Source organism: Vanessa cardui, chromosome Z, assembly GCF_905220365.1.
Source record: "Vanessa cardui chromosome Z, ilVanCard2.1, whole genome shotgun sequence".
In the NCBI taxonomy this organism is placed as follows: domain Eukaryota; kingdom Metazoa; phylum Arthropoda; class Insecta; order Lepidoptera; family Nymphalidae; genus Vanessa; species Vanessa cardui.
Genome location: NC_061154.1, coordinates 3,537,039 through 3,556,139, shown reverse-complemented (window position 1 = coordinate 3,556,139; position 19,101 = coordinate 3,537,039). Strand labels below are relative to the sequence as shown.

The 19,101-nt window shown below is 33.4% G+C and overlaps 1 protein-coding gene across 2 annotated transcripts in view; it reads right to left on the bottom strand.

Annotated features, from left to right (window-relative positions):
- LOC124543101 (dystrophin-like protein 1) overlaps positions 1-19,101 on the bottom strand; it is a 229,487-nt gene that overhangs the window by 62,727 nt on the left and 147,659 nt on the right. For both annotated transcript variants that reach the window (XM_047121147.1, XM_047121146.1), the window contains exons 3-4: positions 14,558-14,629; positions 9,215-9,316 (exon numbers count right to left, since the gene is read on the bottom strand). In XM_047121147.1, coding sequence (XP_046977103.1) covers positions 9,215-9,316; positions 14,558-14,629 — 174 coding nt within the window. The remainder of the gene's footprint in view (positions 1-9,214; positions 9,317-14,557; positions 14,630-19,101) is intronic.

Here is a 19,101-nt window from a genome sequence, read left to right as displayed (position 1 = left end):
TTGAACCCGCAATCATCTGTTAAGATGCACGCGTTCTAACCACTGGGCCATCTCAATCTTAATATAGTATATAGGATACAAATATGTTTTAAATTGTAATTGAAGAAAAGTTAAAGGTTCAAAATCGCAAGTAGCGATATATTTATACCACATAAATAAAGTCTTACCAAATCATGATAAAATTTTGGACGGTTAATAAAATACACAAAAATAACAAACAACATATATCAATTCTACGTTTATTTGTTTCGAGATCACCACAAACTATTTATGCGGTCCATTTGAAACAAAGGTTTCATTTCATTCAACGTTGAATGGAAATTATAGATAGTTACATTGTACATTGTACACCAAATAAACCAATTATAGAACATTTAAAATTCAACGCGTATAATGCTTTTATGTTTTACTTGGTGGTAGGGCTTTGTGCAAGCCAGCCTGGGTATCACCCACTCCTCAGATATTCTACCGCTAAACAACAGTACGCAGTATTGTTGTGTTCCGGTTTGAAGGGTGAGTGAGCCAGAGGCATTACAGGCACAAGGGACATAGCTTCTTAGTTCCCAAGGTTGGTGGCGCATTGACGATGGAAGGTATGGTTAATATTTCTTACAGCGTCATTGTCTATAAGTGATGGTGACCACTTACCATCAGGTGGCCCATATGCTCGTCCGCCAACCTATTTCATAAAAAAATGTATAGAACCGCAGACACATTAAAATGCGTCTTTTATTCAAAGGGTTATAACAGAAATATCAGCTACGTTACATGATATTTTCATTTAGTCTCACCTTGAACAATATCAACGACCAAACAATTTGCTCATGAAACTGAAAATACCAAATTCATTTTACAATTGTAACTGTATTAGCTAATTGCGATATTGAAATGTCATTTGGAAGCATGTGTGTCAAATATACGTATGTGTGTGTGTGATAGTTATGAATATGTATCCTGTTTATACGGTGTTTCTTTTATATAAAGCATAATACTCAATGCATGATTATATAGATGATAAAAAAGCTTGGAGCCGGTAGTTGTTTGACGTTCAGGCAATAATATGTCCCATTATTTGTATTTTATTGATATAACAGTATATTTCTAATGTTGAAACAGAGTAACTACTGAGTTTTTTACCGATTTATCGCGGTAGAATCTATATTCGGAACCGGTGGTAGTTTTATACATTATACGGTTCCTTAAAGTACGTACATCATCAGCCTGATCTTGTCTACTGCTGGACATAGGCCTCTCCAAGTGCACGCCTCTGTGTTCTTTCTCCGGGAAGGCCGTGGCTTACATCTGTTGTGCGTAAGAGGATATTGCCCATAATCGCCACGCTGGGCAGGCGGGTTGGCGATCGCAGAACGTAGCTTCTCGTACCGATGACGCTGCTGCCCGTCATCGGCCTGTAGTGTTTACCTACGCCTATTCTTAATGGTTATACCGCCATACGACGACGACCTCCATGGTCGAGTGGTGTGTACACCGGTTTTCATGGGTACGCCACTCTGAGGTCCCGGGTTCGATTCCCGGCCGAGTCGATGTAGATTACCATTAGTTTTCTATTTTGTCTTGGGTCTGGGTGTTTGTGGTACCGTCGTTACTTCTAATTTCAATAACACAAGTGCTTCAGCTACTTACATTGGGATCAGGGTAATGTATGTGATGTTGTCTCATATTTATTATTATTCATTTATAAGACGGTCGCCAGAACCTCGTTTGCCGGTTGGCAGGATGCACCACGGGCGGGTGAGATTGGCTTGAGGCGCTAAGGCTTGCGCCTCCTTACATCCCCTAAAGTAAGTACGATCTACTTTAATACAGTATAATTTATTTATTTTCATTCAACACGTCATACCAATATAAATATATATTTTAATAATAAAAATAACTGTATAAAAAGAAAATTTACTTTTTTTTTATGGCATAGGTGGCAAACGAGCAGGAGGCTCACCTGATGGAAAGTGACTACCACTGCCCATGGACACCTGCAACACCAGGGGGCTTGCAGGTGCGTTGCCGGCCTTTAAGAAAGGAGTACGCTCTTTTCTTGAAGGTTCCCATGTCGTATCGGTTCGGAAAAACCGCCGGCGAAAGCTGGTTCCACAAAGTGGTTGTGCGAGGCAGAAAATGTCTGAGAAATCGCGCTGTTGTGGATTTTCGGACATCAAGGTGGTGCGGGTGAAACTTAGAATTTTGGCGAGATGTCCGAAGGTGAAATTCAGCAGCCGGGATTAATCCGAACAATTCCTCGGAACATTCCCCGTGAAAAATTCGGTAGAAGATGCAGAGTGATCCAACATCTCTACGCAAAGCCAAAGGATCAAGGAGATCGGAAAGGGCTTGATCGTCGATAACTCGGGCCGCTCTACGTTGAATGCGGTCAAATGGAAGGAGCTGGTACTGGGGAGCACCCGCCCAGAGGTGAGAGCAGTACTCCATGTGAGGCCGAATTTGCGCCTTGTAAAGTTTTAGGGGATGGGCCGACGTGAAATACTGTCTCGCCTTGCTGAGCACACCCAGCTTTTTTGAAGCCAATTTGGCTTTGCCTTCCAATTGACCACGGAACTGAACGAGGCTCGAAATATCAACGGCAAGTATTCCGATACTACCTGTAGCGGCTATCGGAATGTTCTCAAATTGTGGAGATACGACAAATGGTGTTTTTTTAGCGGTTAACGCGCAAACTTGCGTCTTTTTGGGGTTGAAATGGACTAGATTTAGTCGTTAGTAGGTACTGTAAATAATATCGAAGATTAAGTGGGAATTTGAATATTAGTAAAAGAACAGTGGAATTAATCCTTAATAGGAGTAGGGGTACATAGTGACCACAGGGGGTAAATCAACCCCACGCCGAAAAACCTAGTTATACAAGAGATATGAGAGGGTGTTGTTGGTTAGTAATTTTATTTAAATTTGTTGAAGAGCTATTCAATTCTAATGATTTTACTCATTTTGAAGGTCGATTTCAAAATCTTATTTTTATCATGAATTTAACACCACAATTATTTTACAAAACGAGCAAACCAAGGAACCTTTGTGGCTACACTGTGTGTTTGACAGTTAGTCCACGCCGAGGCAACGTACGCTCAAAGCGCCGCGACTCCTTTTTTCGGCTACCTATGTAATGATGACGAACGATGTCGTTACTTGTCGTTCGAACCAGAAATTTTAGGTTAAGATACACAAATTCCAACGTTTTAATATTAGTTAGTTCTATTTTTAATATCTAGTTTTAATAGGCAATTAGAGCTACTTTTAGCATTCAGTTGGTTATGGACGAAAATAGGCTAATTGGGAATACTTAAATATGTCTTTGTTTACTTTATTTAGCGACGTAAATTATTTTTCTTTTAAATTAAACTAACAATATAAACGTACAAAATTTTCGTCGGTATTGTGTTCGTCTTTTCTAAAAATCATTAGCTAAGTTTATTTTTATGAATCAGTTTTATGATCGTTATAATGGTGTCATATTATATGCTGATGATAATAATATCTTAAACGTGTGCATTCGAGCCATACTTGCTTCAAGTTTGCGTGGCATAAATGAAAATTATAGACATATTTCAGATGGATGATTGGATTAAATCAAATTGACAGTTAAGTTGAATTACTTAATAAATCTAAATTGCCTAAAGCCGTCAGTACGCACAACATATTCGCGCGTAACCAATTGTACGTATGTAAATTGTACATTAAACGATTTTTTTTTAACTGTGTAAAGTATTGCAGTACTGGCCTTAACTTACTCGGACTTTCGGGCAAGTACTAATGTCCTCCCTCAGGTCTGAGGTTGAGCGCTGAGCTCGGATTTAAAGTTCGCCCTGAGGGTGTCCTATGCAGGGATTCTATGAGATCACACCTCGGCTCAGAACGAAGTCGGTGGGGTATGATTCTAACCACTGAATGATATTAGACGATGCGCGAACGCATATCATATACGCGTTTCGATTGCTACGCCATCTATTTTACGTTGACGAGTTTATCTGAAAAACCGTTACGCGTGTGCCAACAACGTGTGTGTAGACGGTTTTAATCTAATCACAATATGAAAGATGTTAACGCATATTTTAATATCAGCAGTGCGATTCTATAAGAATTCACTCCGTATCTCACATTTTCCAATCACGCTCCTGTTTGTGAGTTTCGAATTTCTTCTTACATAATACCTCTACAATCTATATCTCTAATTTGCATTTATGACTTATCGAAAAGACAACGATGCAACGATCAAATTCGAATTTCGAATTAAAATCGATCTGTAAAAATATTTGTTATAAGACAATTAAATCAATACACATAAATCATGTGAGAATGGAGGTATAATTACATATTTAATAAATATTAAGTGCAACTTGGTACTATCTTGTTAATTATAAATCTTATAGGCTGTCGGGGTTATCTGTTAGTAAGGGTTAGCCATAAATAAGGCTTCGGTTACGTTTGCCTCGGGACTGATGATAGTTTTGCATTGATTAATGACAGTTCAAGATTAGCACGCGCCTATCAGTAAATTTTACTTCAAATATAACTACACTGTTAATTTAAATAGAAAACGTTTTTGAACGTATTTTTGTTCTAAAATGTTCGGTGTACATACTTTGCAATTTATATTTATAATATATGAATTAATATTTTGATCTTTTCGATAAAAGAAAAGGTAGCTATGTCATTCAGACCATAGATAATGGTTAAGAAAAAAGAAAATTGTCACGTGACAGATCTTAATATTATATATTGTAAAAATGTTAGAAATATTGCATAAAGCTTAAATATTTTTTGCAAATGATCGCTCGAAGCACTCGAGCACTCGAAGGAAATGTTAAAAGCTAATATGAAAAGGTTAGCCCGCTGTATAAAATAAAGAATCAGTAATCGATCTAGCATTATCAATTCCCTAATTTGTCTAATTCCGTCGTATATATACTGAGTAGGTTCTAAATTAATTTAAAAAAAAAAGGTTTTGATTTCTTTTGATATTTCGTTTTATTCTCCTATTGCGATTATTAAATTAACCAGTTTCTTTCAAACGTGCAAGCATTATTTTTAATATTTTCCAATAATAGTCGTAAAATTGATTGATGAATACGATTATAAAATTAAATATAAGGCAAATCGTTATATGCCGTTATGACGTTAATTTATTAATAATAATTCATCCTATGATGGAAGACATCGTAATGTTCCAAATGTCTTTCCACCCGTACTGGAACTTTATTGAAATAAGCTAAAATCATTTTCCTCAACAGATAAAAAATATATCAAAGTAAATAATTAAATCTAAAGTAAACGACACACGTATGAAATCGGTACGGCTATTTAACGAAACGTACAACACACCAATCCAATAAAATAAGTCCCGCCGATTTTCATGTGCGGATTTTTTCCTACTACATGACATATTATTCTGGGAGACAAATCGTTGTGGATGTTTTATTTATTAAGGAAATAACGAATTCGTATTCATTTTTTGTCTATCAACGCACGTATGTTGCTAAAATTAAAACTTTTGTAGAAAAAATGTCACGGTTTATAAAAGTGATGTCGTTAGTCATGTTTTAAAATAATCTTTATCGTTTTTCAAGTATAAGATAGCTAGTGAATGTGTATGGATTCACTGGTGAGTTTTTGTGTATTGGTTGCTTGTTTCATCGCGTGATTGAACAATTTTGACGATGAATGCGAGCCATAGTTGACTGAAATTCTGCCACTTGTCACAAGCAAATTATAATAAACTGTAATATTATGATTTAGAATATTAATGAATTTAAATTTCGAACAAATTATTTTATTTATGTTCACTATAATCGAACATTATTTTATTAATCGACTCTTATCTGTGGAAAAATGATAAATATTTTAGGCGGGCTTTTAAAAAATAAGATTGGCTTCAGAATAAAGATGAGTTGTGGGTTTTTATAACTGATCAAGAGATTAATATAATTCATAAATTGTTCAGTTTAAACTATAGACTATAGAATTTCCTTACAATATGAATTCAAAAATAGAAAATGGTGGAATACATACTAACCTTCTTCTTAAAATGTACTTATAGATTGAGAGCCAGTGATCGGCAGACTTACGTTTTGAAAGTCGAATAGTAGCAAGCTCCATATTACTGTCAGTTATACTGCTTCATATGCTGCAGACACTTACTCCTGTTCCTTCTATACTATCTATATATATAAAATAACAAGTCCTGCCTGACTTATTCATAATCGCCGAGCGTAAAGTATTAAAGTTAGGGACTTAAATTTGGTAAGTAGGTTCAATTTATTGAGTAGTCACCCAGTCCTCCACTAAGAAAGGTATTTTGGAAATTCTATTAGCTTGCATTACCGGACTTATCACTATAATGTTTTATTTTTTTTCATAATTTCATAAAATATTTCTATATAAATTTGAGAAACGAAGTCACTGGTTCATTTTGGACTGAATAAATTAGGAATCGTAGAAGTTTTCTAGGTTAAATTTCTTTCATCTCGAAATCAATTTTGTGGTCTAGGACACACCTTATGAATATATATGAAGTTGAACTGTAGCTGAACAATTTCACTGCTACAATTTTATTACTGAACTAGCTGTGACCTTGTGCGGGTTTGATTTTAACTAAAAAAATAAAATAATTGTAGCCTAAGTTACTCCTTATTATATCAGTTATCTGCCAGTTAAAATCCCATCAAAATTAGTCCAGCCGTTGCAGAGATTAGTCGGAACAAACAGACAGACAGATCGACGAAATTGTAAAAAATGTTATTTTGGTATACGTACCGTGTATAAATACATATGCATTAAGCAAAAAAGGGCTATTTTAATATTACAAACTGACACTCCATTTTTATTATATATATAGCTTTAAAATCGTATGATATAAGCATCTGAAATATTCTGATAATGAGAGGAAAATACAAAATTTACAATTTCTTCCTCGTTTTAGTCGACAGAAATAATTCGAATATATTTCATCCGAATTGATAAATATTTCCGTAGATTTTGAATTTAAGCAAAACATTTTTATTTGTGTGTGTAAACGTATGTATATGTGTAATAAATAATGTATATAATCAAACTAAACGGAAAATTTAAAAAGTGACTATTCAATGAACACTGCAACAAAACTTCGTGTATATTTCGCTCACGTCCGCCCCGTAGCAATGCAGGATACAAAAATCACGCGACTTTGAGTTTTAACTTAAAAGGAATAGGGATGAAAATAAATGTAGTAGCTATGTTAACACCTGCATACTTTATTCCGCTCATATGGGTCAATCCCACAGCGGATCTCATGAAACCATTCCCGATAGGACACATATTGCATACATCGATGATCGGTAAAATCTATTTGAAATTGTCCCTATGAACACTATGCTTTGAAAATATACATATATAATAAACAAAACTCTCTCCCAAGGTGTGTTATCATGTAAAACATTCGTAAATTTGTCAACATCCTACCTACACACACAGACATACACACACACACACACACACACACACACACACACACACACACACATACACACGCACACACACAGACACGCGTACACACACACATACAGTTGTTTTAAGAGAAATTGGATTTGCTTCAAAATTTTCTGTTATCCTTTTGTCTAAAAGCGTACAAACGCAATGTTACGAAAGAGTCATTGACCTCTGTAATCGCATAACAGCTGGTAATGCAGCATGCATAGTGCATGTTAATGTTTTTATATTCAAAGTACATTTACTAATGTATATAAATAATATGCGAATTATCAATAAATTTTTCGAAGTATTTAAATTTACTATTGAATATCTTTAGCAAATAGGTATGCCTTTTCTACAAGGAAAACGAACCATATTGATATCAGCTCCAATTATTCAATAACATATGGCAATATAATAATCCTCAAGTAAATAGTAATACGAGACGAGCAGTTAGCATCTTATCTCTTTAGGCGAATGTTGCAGAACCCTGTCTACTGTCTTTCTATGAAACCTTTAATGAGGAGGCCATTAGTGTAAGCATCTATGTTTATGCCTTAGGAGTGTATTCGTTTTTACACAAGCTTTTGATAGAATTGACGCAAATATCGCGTTTGTAAACTTCAACATAAAGCTACATTTATATAAATAAGGAAAATAAATAGACTTAAAATAGATACCTGAGGTCTCCCAAATTTAACATTAGCTTCGGGAAATGCCTCTCTATTTAAATCAAACCCCCGAATTCGATTGCTTAGACAATGAATCAGAAGATTAAGCGGGACATATCATACGCTATAATGACGTAGAGTACGATACAACTTAGATGTATCATCGACAAAATTCGTAAACCCGATCACATCCGGATGTAGTACGCTATTCCAAATTATCAATATTTATTTCTTATGCTAATATGATTTTTACACAAACGTAATAACATATGACCTAATATATTCGTCAATTTGACTCGTCACTGGCACGAGAATCTATAGCGACGAATAGCGTCGATTGGTGCGATAGGGAGCTATTTCTATTGGATGTGTAAATGGGCAATTATCGGTTTTATTGATTTTGCCGATGCTACATCTGAGTTGTTCGTACTGTACATCCGTGTTAGATGCTGTTCAAGATTACTTTTTATATATGCAACGATTTGAGACAGCACAGTCGTTTATGAAGTTTAAAACAAACACATCTAACTCGCCCTTAAACGTTAGATTTCCTTATTCAATTAGATATATTTGAAAATATAAGGATTTACATTTTTAATAAACATTTCATAATCATTGAATATGTTTTTTTAAAAATAATAAATTAAATTAAATTATAGTTACTAATAATGGCCATTTGCGTAAGTTCGTGTAGGAAGCGGTACCAACTCATCAGTTTCTACCGCCAAGCATCAGGTCGGTGAGTCAGTTGGCAGCGTATTGACAGTATCAAGTGTGATGAATACATCTTACGTTGTCTATGACAGAAACGATGACCAATCAAATAAATTAGGCATATAGCTTATTTATTAAAATAAACACTAATAATCCGCTTACAGATATCTTCAAAATTTAGGTATGGGTAAAGTTAATTGATGTCTTATGGAGTTAAGTCTTAATACGTCAATGATACCAGTACAGACCATATATGTATGCTTACCAATATAAATATATAGCAGGTGGCAATATTTTCTATAGGGTTCCGTCATATTTTTAATATTTACATGTTTCATTTTATTAATATTCCAACATACCTTTTTCTTAGCGTGCTTCGTACGTGTTGTCACACGCACGCCATCTATCGACACGTCCACGGTAACCTTGCGCTTTTTCACACCCCTCGCCTTAAATTCATACTGAAAAAAATAATAATACAAAATTATATTTAGAACAAATAATATACATATATATAAATACTCGTATATCTAAGAAAATCAAAAGATATCAATTCTAAACCATCTAACCCATAAATATAGTATCAATATAGTAAAGTTTCGTAAATACAGTTTCATACATATTAAATTAGCGATGGATAATTTAAATAGGACCTTTAATATGACCATTTAGCTTCCATACCATACAATATATTTGCAATAATTTTAAACGACGTACGTAATATGAGTTACGTCAATTTCAATATTTAGTATTCTAAATTTTCTTAATCAAAGTTGGTTTCCGTATAAAAGGAAAACTCTAATAAGATATATATATCAAGGAAATATCACGATATCAAAATGTATCATAATGTATTCGAGATGGTCAACTAGGAAGGACTAATGGACAGTGACGGATTTAGCAATAGGCTAAGTAGGCTGGAGCCTAGGGCGTAAGGTTTAGAGGGCTGCAAATTTAGCCCGAATTTGTTATTATCTTACTGAAATTAAAAAAAAAAAAACTTATAATTGTATGTATGCACATTACGTTCGTAATCCATATACTCGTCACTACATCGATGATTGGAAAACTACACCTATTTTATAATCAAACTAATAACGGGAAAAAACCGATGTAATGAGGACGATAGAACACAAATCATAAATGTTGCAAAAAAAAAACGTAGTGGCGGCCAAAATTGAGTAGCCTACTAGACTACTAGCGGCAGATTTGTAAATCCGCCACTGCTAATGGGTCTTTAACTACCGGCTCATAAACTGGCAAGTATCACTGAATTTTCTGATACTTAATGTATAATTGTTAATGGAATGCTTGGCGGTGAAAAAAAGGTAGGAAATCTACATGTGTCGAGTCTACCAAAAACAGATTGGAGCATCGTGGTGGTAGAGCTCAAACCCTCCTATTAAGGAGAATATGTTTTCCCGTTGGGAGACATTTACGGGACTTTCTTATACTTTTACATTTTAGAACATAATTCTTAACTAATGTAATTTGTTGCGCATTTATAGATGTACTAGTTGGTGCCCGTATCTTTGTTTTGGTTTGGTTGTAAAGTGTTAGGCAAAAAACTAGCCTATGTCCTTCCTTGAAGCTCAAATGTGCTTCATACCAAACTTGATCAAATTCACAGGTTTGGTCGTGAAAGAATGACAGACAATTACTTTCACCTTTATAATATTGGTGTATAGAATGTAAAAAAAATATTTGAACCCGGTAGATAATGCTTTTAATAAAAATTAGCTGACGTATACGCATTAAAACGACTTCATATTTCCTTCAGCTTCACTTATTACGTGTTCATTTGAATCGCCGAGTAAATAAACGTCACAGACACTATTTTTATAACCTCCAAGGGAAGCTATTCATTTAAATTCCGACGTTGGAGACGAGACGTGTATCACTTTCATATTTCAATGTTACAAGAACCGTAACCCGGACCTAAGAACAGAGAACATTCTAGAAATTGCATTATAATTAAAATAACCCTAGGGATTCATTTGTTATAATAAACGTTACTCCGTACATAAACAGTGGTGGGGACGATTGTGACTAGTGTTTATGATTTTAGTTCGACGTTAATTGTTCCCTTGGGTATTTTTACATAAATACATACCTTCGGACATAATTCAAATATAAAGAACATATTCGAAATTTAAATTATTCAAATTGACATTTTATACTATATTTGTAGGGAGAGAAGTGTAAAATTTATCTAGACGAAGAAATAACCTAAAGTAAAATGAAATAAAACGACAAGTCTTTCAGAAGATATTTCTTATGAAGAAACTCAGTAGTTACTCTATTTCATCATTTAAAAAATACAAGGTCAAGTTAGTTATTACAATTATTTAAATTAATATATCCTGCCTGGAAATCAACAGGTATTAATTCCACGATTTTTTATCATCTACAAAGTCTTGGATCGACTAATATGCCTTTTTCTACCAATGTATTTTTTAGAAACGATTTGAATTTACGAAACGGCAAAGTTAAAAATATCTGCGGAATTTTAGTACAGAAACGGATAACTTGCGCCAAGAAAGATTTATTGACTTTGCGGAGTCGGAAACTTAGCGTTATAAGCTTATCCTTACTTCTAGTGCATATACAATGACATTCACGATCAAACCGCTGAATCGTGTTTGATGAATGGTATGAAACAAACTTGAACTCCAAGAAAGACGTAAGCTATTTTATTGCCTAACCCATGACAACCAACACCCTAAAATGCGAGAGAAGCCGCGGGGGACTATGAGTTTTTATATTTCAACGCCTCTCACTCATACTGATACTCTGTATCATGGGTCAACACACACACAACGTAACCAAAGAACAATTTGATAAACACCAATATTTGTCATGCGGTGAACTATGCTAATTAACCAATCTAATTTAGCAAACATTGTCCATTGATTGAACCTATTTCATCTGGATTGGTGTGAGAACATGTGCATGTCACAAAATGTACATGCATAAAATTCATACCAAGACTCCTCTTTATTAAATTAACATCTTATTGGTTTTTTTTGATTGTATTTTTTATTTACTCTTCAGTATTCCTTAAGCAATAATAATTTGACTATTGAATTTTTTTTTGTCAGTTTTGGCAGTTTGCCTGACGTAAAAATTATTAAAAATATTTTATTTTGTATCTATTGATTATCATTTATTTGAATTATGAAATGATCTTTAATTTTATTTAGTAATTAAAATATAAAATGGTCGTTTGTTGAAAGTTCGAACCATCTTCGATTATTTTGAATGAGTCTTAAGATAATTGGATACTACATTTTTTAATTTCAAAATTAATAATTAATTAAACGTTAGCCATCTTTAGTATTAAAATTTTTAAATTAAATCGTTAACAGTCCCTGAAATTGTCATGTTAGTATTTATAGTACGACACAACTTAGATGTACTCCGACCGCCGAATTAAGTACGATATCCCAAATTATCAATATTTATTTCTTATATCTTAATATGGTCTTTACAAAAACATTTTTACACCCTTTTTTTACACGACAATTTATATATTTTTTTAAAAGCATTTACTGCTTACATTTATTATTTAATTAAGTAACTAACAAAATAAATACTGCGTAAATAAAAAATAATAACTTTTAATTGAAACGTACCACTATCACATTCGATTCGCCGCAACGCAGAAGTTAATTGAATTTTACTTTTGACAGGTGAAAAAGTTTTCGCCGACTAGGTAAAAAAACCTAAGCCACTCTATAATGAATACTACATAAATATACTAAAAGTAGAAGTATTTGCATAATAGAACGCTAAATTCTTCATTTCAGTCTTAATTAGAGAGTAATCCTAGTCTCCAATACGGTGTTATGACATTTGATTCTATATCCTACTTTATATCACATCATTATTACATATTATGAATATAGCAGGGGCTATTGAATTTACTTTATTACATACAACTATTATTGTAAGTAATTTGATCAATAATTTGTACAACTGTAATTAATATTATTTTGTATGGCACTTAATACTGGCATATAATACTATTTCTATTTTTTAAATGATTGAGCTATCATTAGAAAAAAAATACAGACATATTGATAAACTCCTTCTTTTTGAACTCGGTTGAAACAAATTGTAACAAACGATAGAGAGATTAGCATTTTGCATCATTTTAAAACAATTTTTATTTGGCCACCCCGAACTACTAAAATTACACAATATTAATTTGAATTTGCGTAATTACGTTTGAAGCGTCAATATAAAGTGATTAGTGTCCCGTAAATTAATCTGATTATGTTAATACACGTAACGTACAATTATGTCGACGAAGGGAGCAGGTCAAAAAGTTCGCAACGAAGGACGGAATGTTGGAAACATATTTTACTTTCTATATATTCTTCGTAAAAGCTGAAACACTTCTCAAAACATCGAAGTGTTTTCTTAACCTCGTGAAAATTTGTACAAATGTCCTCGAACTAGCTAACTTTACTTCTACATCGATATTTTTCATTTTCGTTTTCTTCTTATTCTAGAGAACAAATAAAAATTGCCAAATTTGAACTGAGAATTTCACCTACAAAAATAGATTTTGAAGTAGTAAATGTGTATTGCAAAGAAGTACATCACAAGATACATTTACTTTTCTTTATTCGTTTTATTTTTATTCGTATCATATCGCAGTCATCTTCCCGTGATATTAACATATATTTATCCTTTATATCGTCTCAGAATCATAATATAGCTGTTACCATAATATTCTCGGTCTATTGCGATACCTTAAGCTTCTTCAAGAGCGCTGTTTCTTATTTTGCAAATACATGTTTAACTAGATTTCGTATCAGCTGTTTTTTACCGCTTTAGGTTTAATCCCCAATCATAAATCCGTGTATGACTTAATGCTTGTTCTCCAAAAAGACACGTAAATATTATAAATGCTGATTTGTGTAGTCAGTTTCCTATTTAAGTTGTTTGTAGTTTTAATTTCTTTATTTTTCTTTATTTTTTTTTTATGCTCAAACATATAAACATAATGTAAGTATTATGTGTACGAATTAAATTCTGTATCTTTTAACAATTTTCAATAGCATTTTCTTTTATTTATGGAATAGGGAATATATATAATTAACACTAATTATGCGTAGGTATATTGGGCTTCTAAGGTTAATATCATGACTGCGGCCCGCCTATATTTTATTTTGCCACCTTGTAACCCTTGCCTACCAAAACGTTGCCGACCACTGCTCTAGATCTTCAATAAATAATTGAACATCGTATCATCTGAGCTGAATGTTGATCATGTTCATTGAACTCTATTTATTAATCAACTCTAAACTTTATAGAATCGCACTGATTTAGAGCTCGAAAAAAGGAAAATGCGTATATACAAAATATATTTTAAATTCATTGCAAAATTTTTGGTCTACCGAGTGTGTTCACTATTTTCAAATTTAATTTTAGTAGTTGGCTTGGCTGGCTTGTAGGTAAAATTCTTTATTTTTTACATCCACCGCTGACAAGGGCGCTGGTTCATTTTTGGCCAGAGGTTTCGAATTGCGTTCCAGCGATAGCATTTTCAATACAATGCTGCTGGAATTTTTGCCATCATTCCACGCGGTTATGATTTGTACAGGAAGTATTTTTTATCTTTATACGTAAAAATATTCATGAAAACGTTAAAAAAAGAGAAATTAATGTGATTAGTATCAAATAATACTTACTCGAACGCGGCGCATTGCAGCTACAATTTCAACTCGACTGCTCGGCCGCGGAACGTCCATAGTTCCAATGTACTGTAAACAAAACAATTACGATAAAGATTATTTGCATAGACGTTCTTTTTTTAAATAATATCAAATAATTTTATATGTTTTAATAGCACCGGTTTGGTTAAATTTGTCTATGTATAACAACAACTGCCTGTAAATTAGGGCTGGGCTAAGGCCTCCTCCCCCTCTGAGGTGAAGTTTTGGAACATATTCCACCAAGCTTTTCCAATGGTGGAACATGTGTGAATACACATGTGGCAGGTTTCCTCAGGATGTTTTCCTTGAATGCACATGAATATTCGGTGGTGCTTACCTGGTTTTTTATCATACATATTAAGTTATTATAAAACATCACGTTTAAGATGTTTGTATGCCTTATTCCTATTCGCATGCTGGCACATCAATGCAGAACAAAACTGTTCATAGTATTGATGTTTGAGGTTGAGCAAAAAGCTATACAGCTATCTTTGTATTGCATGTATCATAATGTAATAAAATCTACAAGATCTCGATATAAAACCTTTTTGTACTGACCCGAAGCAAAAACTTATATAATACTACATATACATATGTATAAGCAACGTTGTTCTGTTTGGTTGTCACACTGAATAGTTAAACAAAAGACGTTACTTAGGTCTTGTCATTTGAATACTGACCATAATACCTGTTCTTTGGCAGGGTTCTTGTTAGCTTTATCATGTTTGGTCTTGTATTAAATGATGTGTCCAATTACTTAACGATTTGTTTGAAAGCAATTGATTTTCAATTCATATTTTTAACTAGCTGTGCCCACTATCTTGTATGCGTTTGATTTTAACAATATATTGTAGCATAAGTTACATCAGTTATATGCCAGTGAAAGTACCATCAAAATCGGTTCAGCCGTTCCAAAGATTAGCCGGAACAAACAAACAGACAGACAGACAAAAAATGTAAAAAAAAATGTTATTTTGGCATATGTACCGTGTATACATACATATGCATTGAGTAAAATAAGGTTATTTGAATATAAAAACAGACACTCTAATTTTATTATATGTATAGATAAGAAATGGTTCCAACTCTTTTAGGCGATTTTTACAAACAGGTCATAATTTTTTTACAGTTTTTTATTTTATTATTTTTTATGATATACTAGCTGTCGCCCATGACTTCAAGTTTACTTGAGTTTTAGGGGGTTATTTGTCATGTGTTTGGCGAAAAAGTAGCCTAAATTTGATTCATAATAAATTTCATGTAAATCGCTTCTTTGGTTCGATAGTGAAAGAGCCACAGATAGATAAGATTTAGTATCACATTTATAATATTAGAACTAGCGCGCACTGGTAACTTTTGTCACGGTGACTGTTTCGTCATCCTTGTCAAGTCCGTGAATATGTACATATGCAGACAAAAATGTCACGTCGTAAAGTGCGCGCATCTCCATACATATTCATGGACACGACAAGAGTGACGAAACAGTCACCGTGACAAAAGTTACCAGTGCGCGCTAGTTCTTAGTATATTAGTATAGATTTTCATAGCTAATTCCTAGTGATATTAAATGACATATTGTGACACATCTTATCGAAGCTTGCGGATGCACTCATGTGGTACGTAATTCATACACATGAATGCTTTCCGGTAACGCGATATATTCAGACCTATTGAAAGTTAATCAACGAGAATGATCGCGGGTGTTTACGTCACGTGAAATGAAAATATCATATTCAGAATACGTCTGAAAATTTTAACATATACATATTTTTTTATTTAAAATTGTTAGGTTGGCATATATACGCCTACTACTATGTATGTCGGCGCACGAAAACACGACTTTAAGAAAAACACGTGTCCAGAAATGATTATTTTAATAATTTAAACTTGTTCTTTGTTAAATTAATATTTTTTAGTGAATTGTGAAATGTTAAATTAGTCTGAAATATTTTATCGACAGGCTTGGTCGAGCCGTCGGAGCGATCGGACCGCCTCATATTGGAATAAATCAGAGAAGAATATTCCCTGAGTTTAATTTCAAAACCTCCGAGGATGGATAAAGATCAAAACCCTGACACTCGTAACGTCAGCAATGGTAACGTCATGTTTTTTAAAAACGGGCTCGGACAAGTTCCTCCGTTATATATATTCAACCTCGGGAACTAAACTGTTATATCGCTTTTGCATATAGTTACACTGGCTCATTTATCTATCAAACTAAAACTGTGTTATGAGGAGTAAATGATTTTTACTTAAACATATTTATTACTAAAGAGGTTAATTACTATTTAAAATAAACTTTTCCTTTAATTTAAGACGTATTGTCAAGTATTTACGTATATATAATTAACTTATGTTTTTTATAATTTGATTGAATTCTTTCACGCCAGTTGATTTATCTCTCAAACGTCTTAGCAAGGGAATCGAGCGTGTAATACAATAATAGAGTAATTTAATGCTTATATGATTTTAAGAAGGATTTCAGCAATTAAATTGAGAAAATGTTGGAATAGACTCATATAAAACATAAGTAAAGTAACAGCTCGTAAATTTCCGACTGCTGGGATAAGGCCTCCTTTTCCATTAAGGTTTGGAACATATTCCACCATGCTGTTCCAATGCGGGTTGGTGTAATGCACATGTGGCAGAATTTTGATGAAATTAGACACATGCAGGTTTCCTCACGATGTTTTCCTTCACCGCCGAGACGAGATGAATTATAAACACAAATTAAGCACATATACATAGTGGTGCTTCCCTGGGTTTGAACTCGCAATCATCGGTTAAAATGCACGCGCTCTAACATCCCATCCAGCCCATCTCAGCTCTTAAATAGTATATTATAAAACATAGCAATTAAAATTGATTCAATATAGGTAAACCATCAATAAATTTTGCCTGATTCATTGTTTATGTCAAATTTTATTAGTAAAGTAACTGTGCACGTGTTTTCATGTGCCTTTGGATCTAAGTAAACTTTTTTTGTAGCCTAAGTTGCTCCTTACTACATCAGCTTTCTATCAGTGATAGGCGCGTGAAAATAGGTCCAGTCATTATGGAATTAGCCTAGCTGGAACAAACACACAGATCGACATATGCATTTACAAAATGGCGGTTATTTTAATAGTACAAACAAACACTCCAATTTTATGATATTATATAGACATTTAAAGACTACATTATATAAACTACTAAGTATATAAACTTTATTATGACGTATTTATATTTTATTACTTTTATGTTTCGTCTGAAAAAGTATGAATAACATTTGAGATCTCAAACAAAGATAATGAATGTGGTTTAGTTAACAGTAACCTTTACAGTAATCGTAGTGTTATCGTGCTGCCGTCGAGGTGAATCCGATTTCAAATACATTATGGCCTATCACGTTTCGTCGTACCTTTATAAAGTTAGTTACTGCTGAGGTGCTAGTGCAGAGGCTTAAAAACAAATTATCTATATAAACACACATACATTTATAATAATTTAATAAAATATTTCTAAATCGTCCAACAACAACAACAACAGCCTGTAAATTTCCCACTATAAAGGTAGGAACTTAATCCACCACACTGTTCCAATGCGGGTTGGTGGAATACACATGTGGCAGAATTTCGATGAAATAAGGCACATGGAGGTTTATTCACGATGTTTTCCTACACGGCCGAGCACGAGATGAATTATAAACACAAATTAAGAACATTAATATTCAGTGGTGCTTGGTAGCCATTGGGCCATCTCGGCCGTTTCTAAATAGTACAAATAAAAACAAAATTCTCAGTCATTACCTTAATTATTGATGATTATTTATTTTATTTTAATTGTGATGTAAATTACACAGATTGTTTGATCAATATGTGAATTTTGATACTTTGTTTTTGTGAATATACTGATTGTATAATATACCTTTGAATCATATTGGATTTGACAGTGAACTAAACACGTGACCTCTGACAGGTGTGTTCATTTTTCAACGAGATAATCCGAACCGTGAAATGTTGCTGGCATTCTGGTCGGCGTTCCAAGCGCTACATCATATCCATAGCGTTATGTATAGCCGAAGTATATTATTTACATATTTATGAATTCATATATTTATAAAGTATACAATAAGAAAGTAATAATATCTATACTTATAATAAATCTGTAGAGAGGTCAATTCTGTACATGAAATATTTTTCCAAAAAAACTATCAGGGGGTGATCAGGGGTCGATACTGATGCCAAAAATGCAATCAGTAAAATTTTTGTCTGTCTGTCTGTCTGTCCATATAACCGTTATAGAAACAAAAACTACTCGATGGATTTTAACGAAACTTGGTACAATTATTTTTCATACTCCTGAGCTGGTTATAGTATACTTTTCATCACGCTACAGTCAATAGGAGCAGAGCAGTGAAGGGAAATGTCGGAAAAACGGGCGAAGTTACTCCATATTTTAAGCTTCCGTCGCGTGTACAACCTTAATGGTTAAAGCTACATAGAAATTGTGTATTAAGGAAATGTTCTCCTTAAAATTAT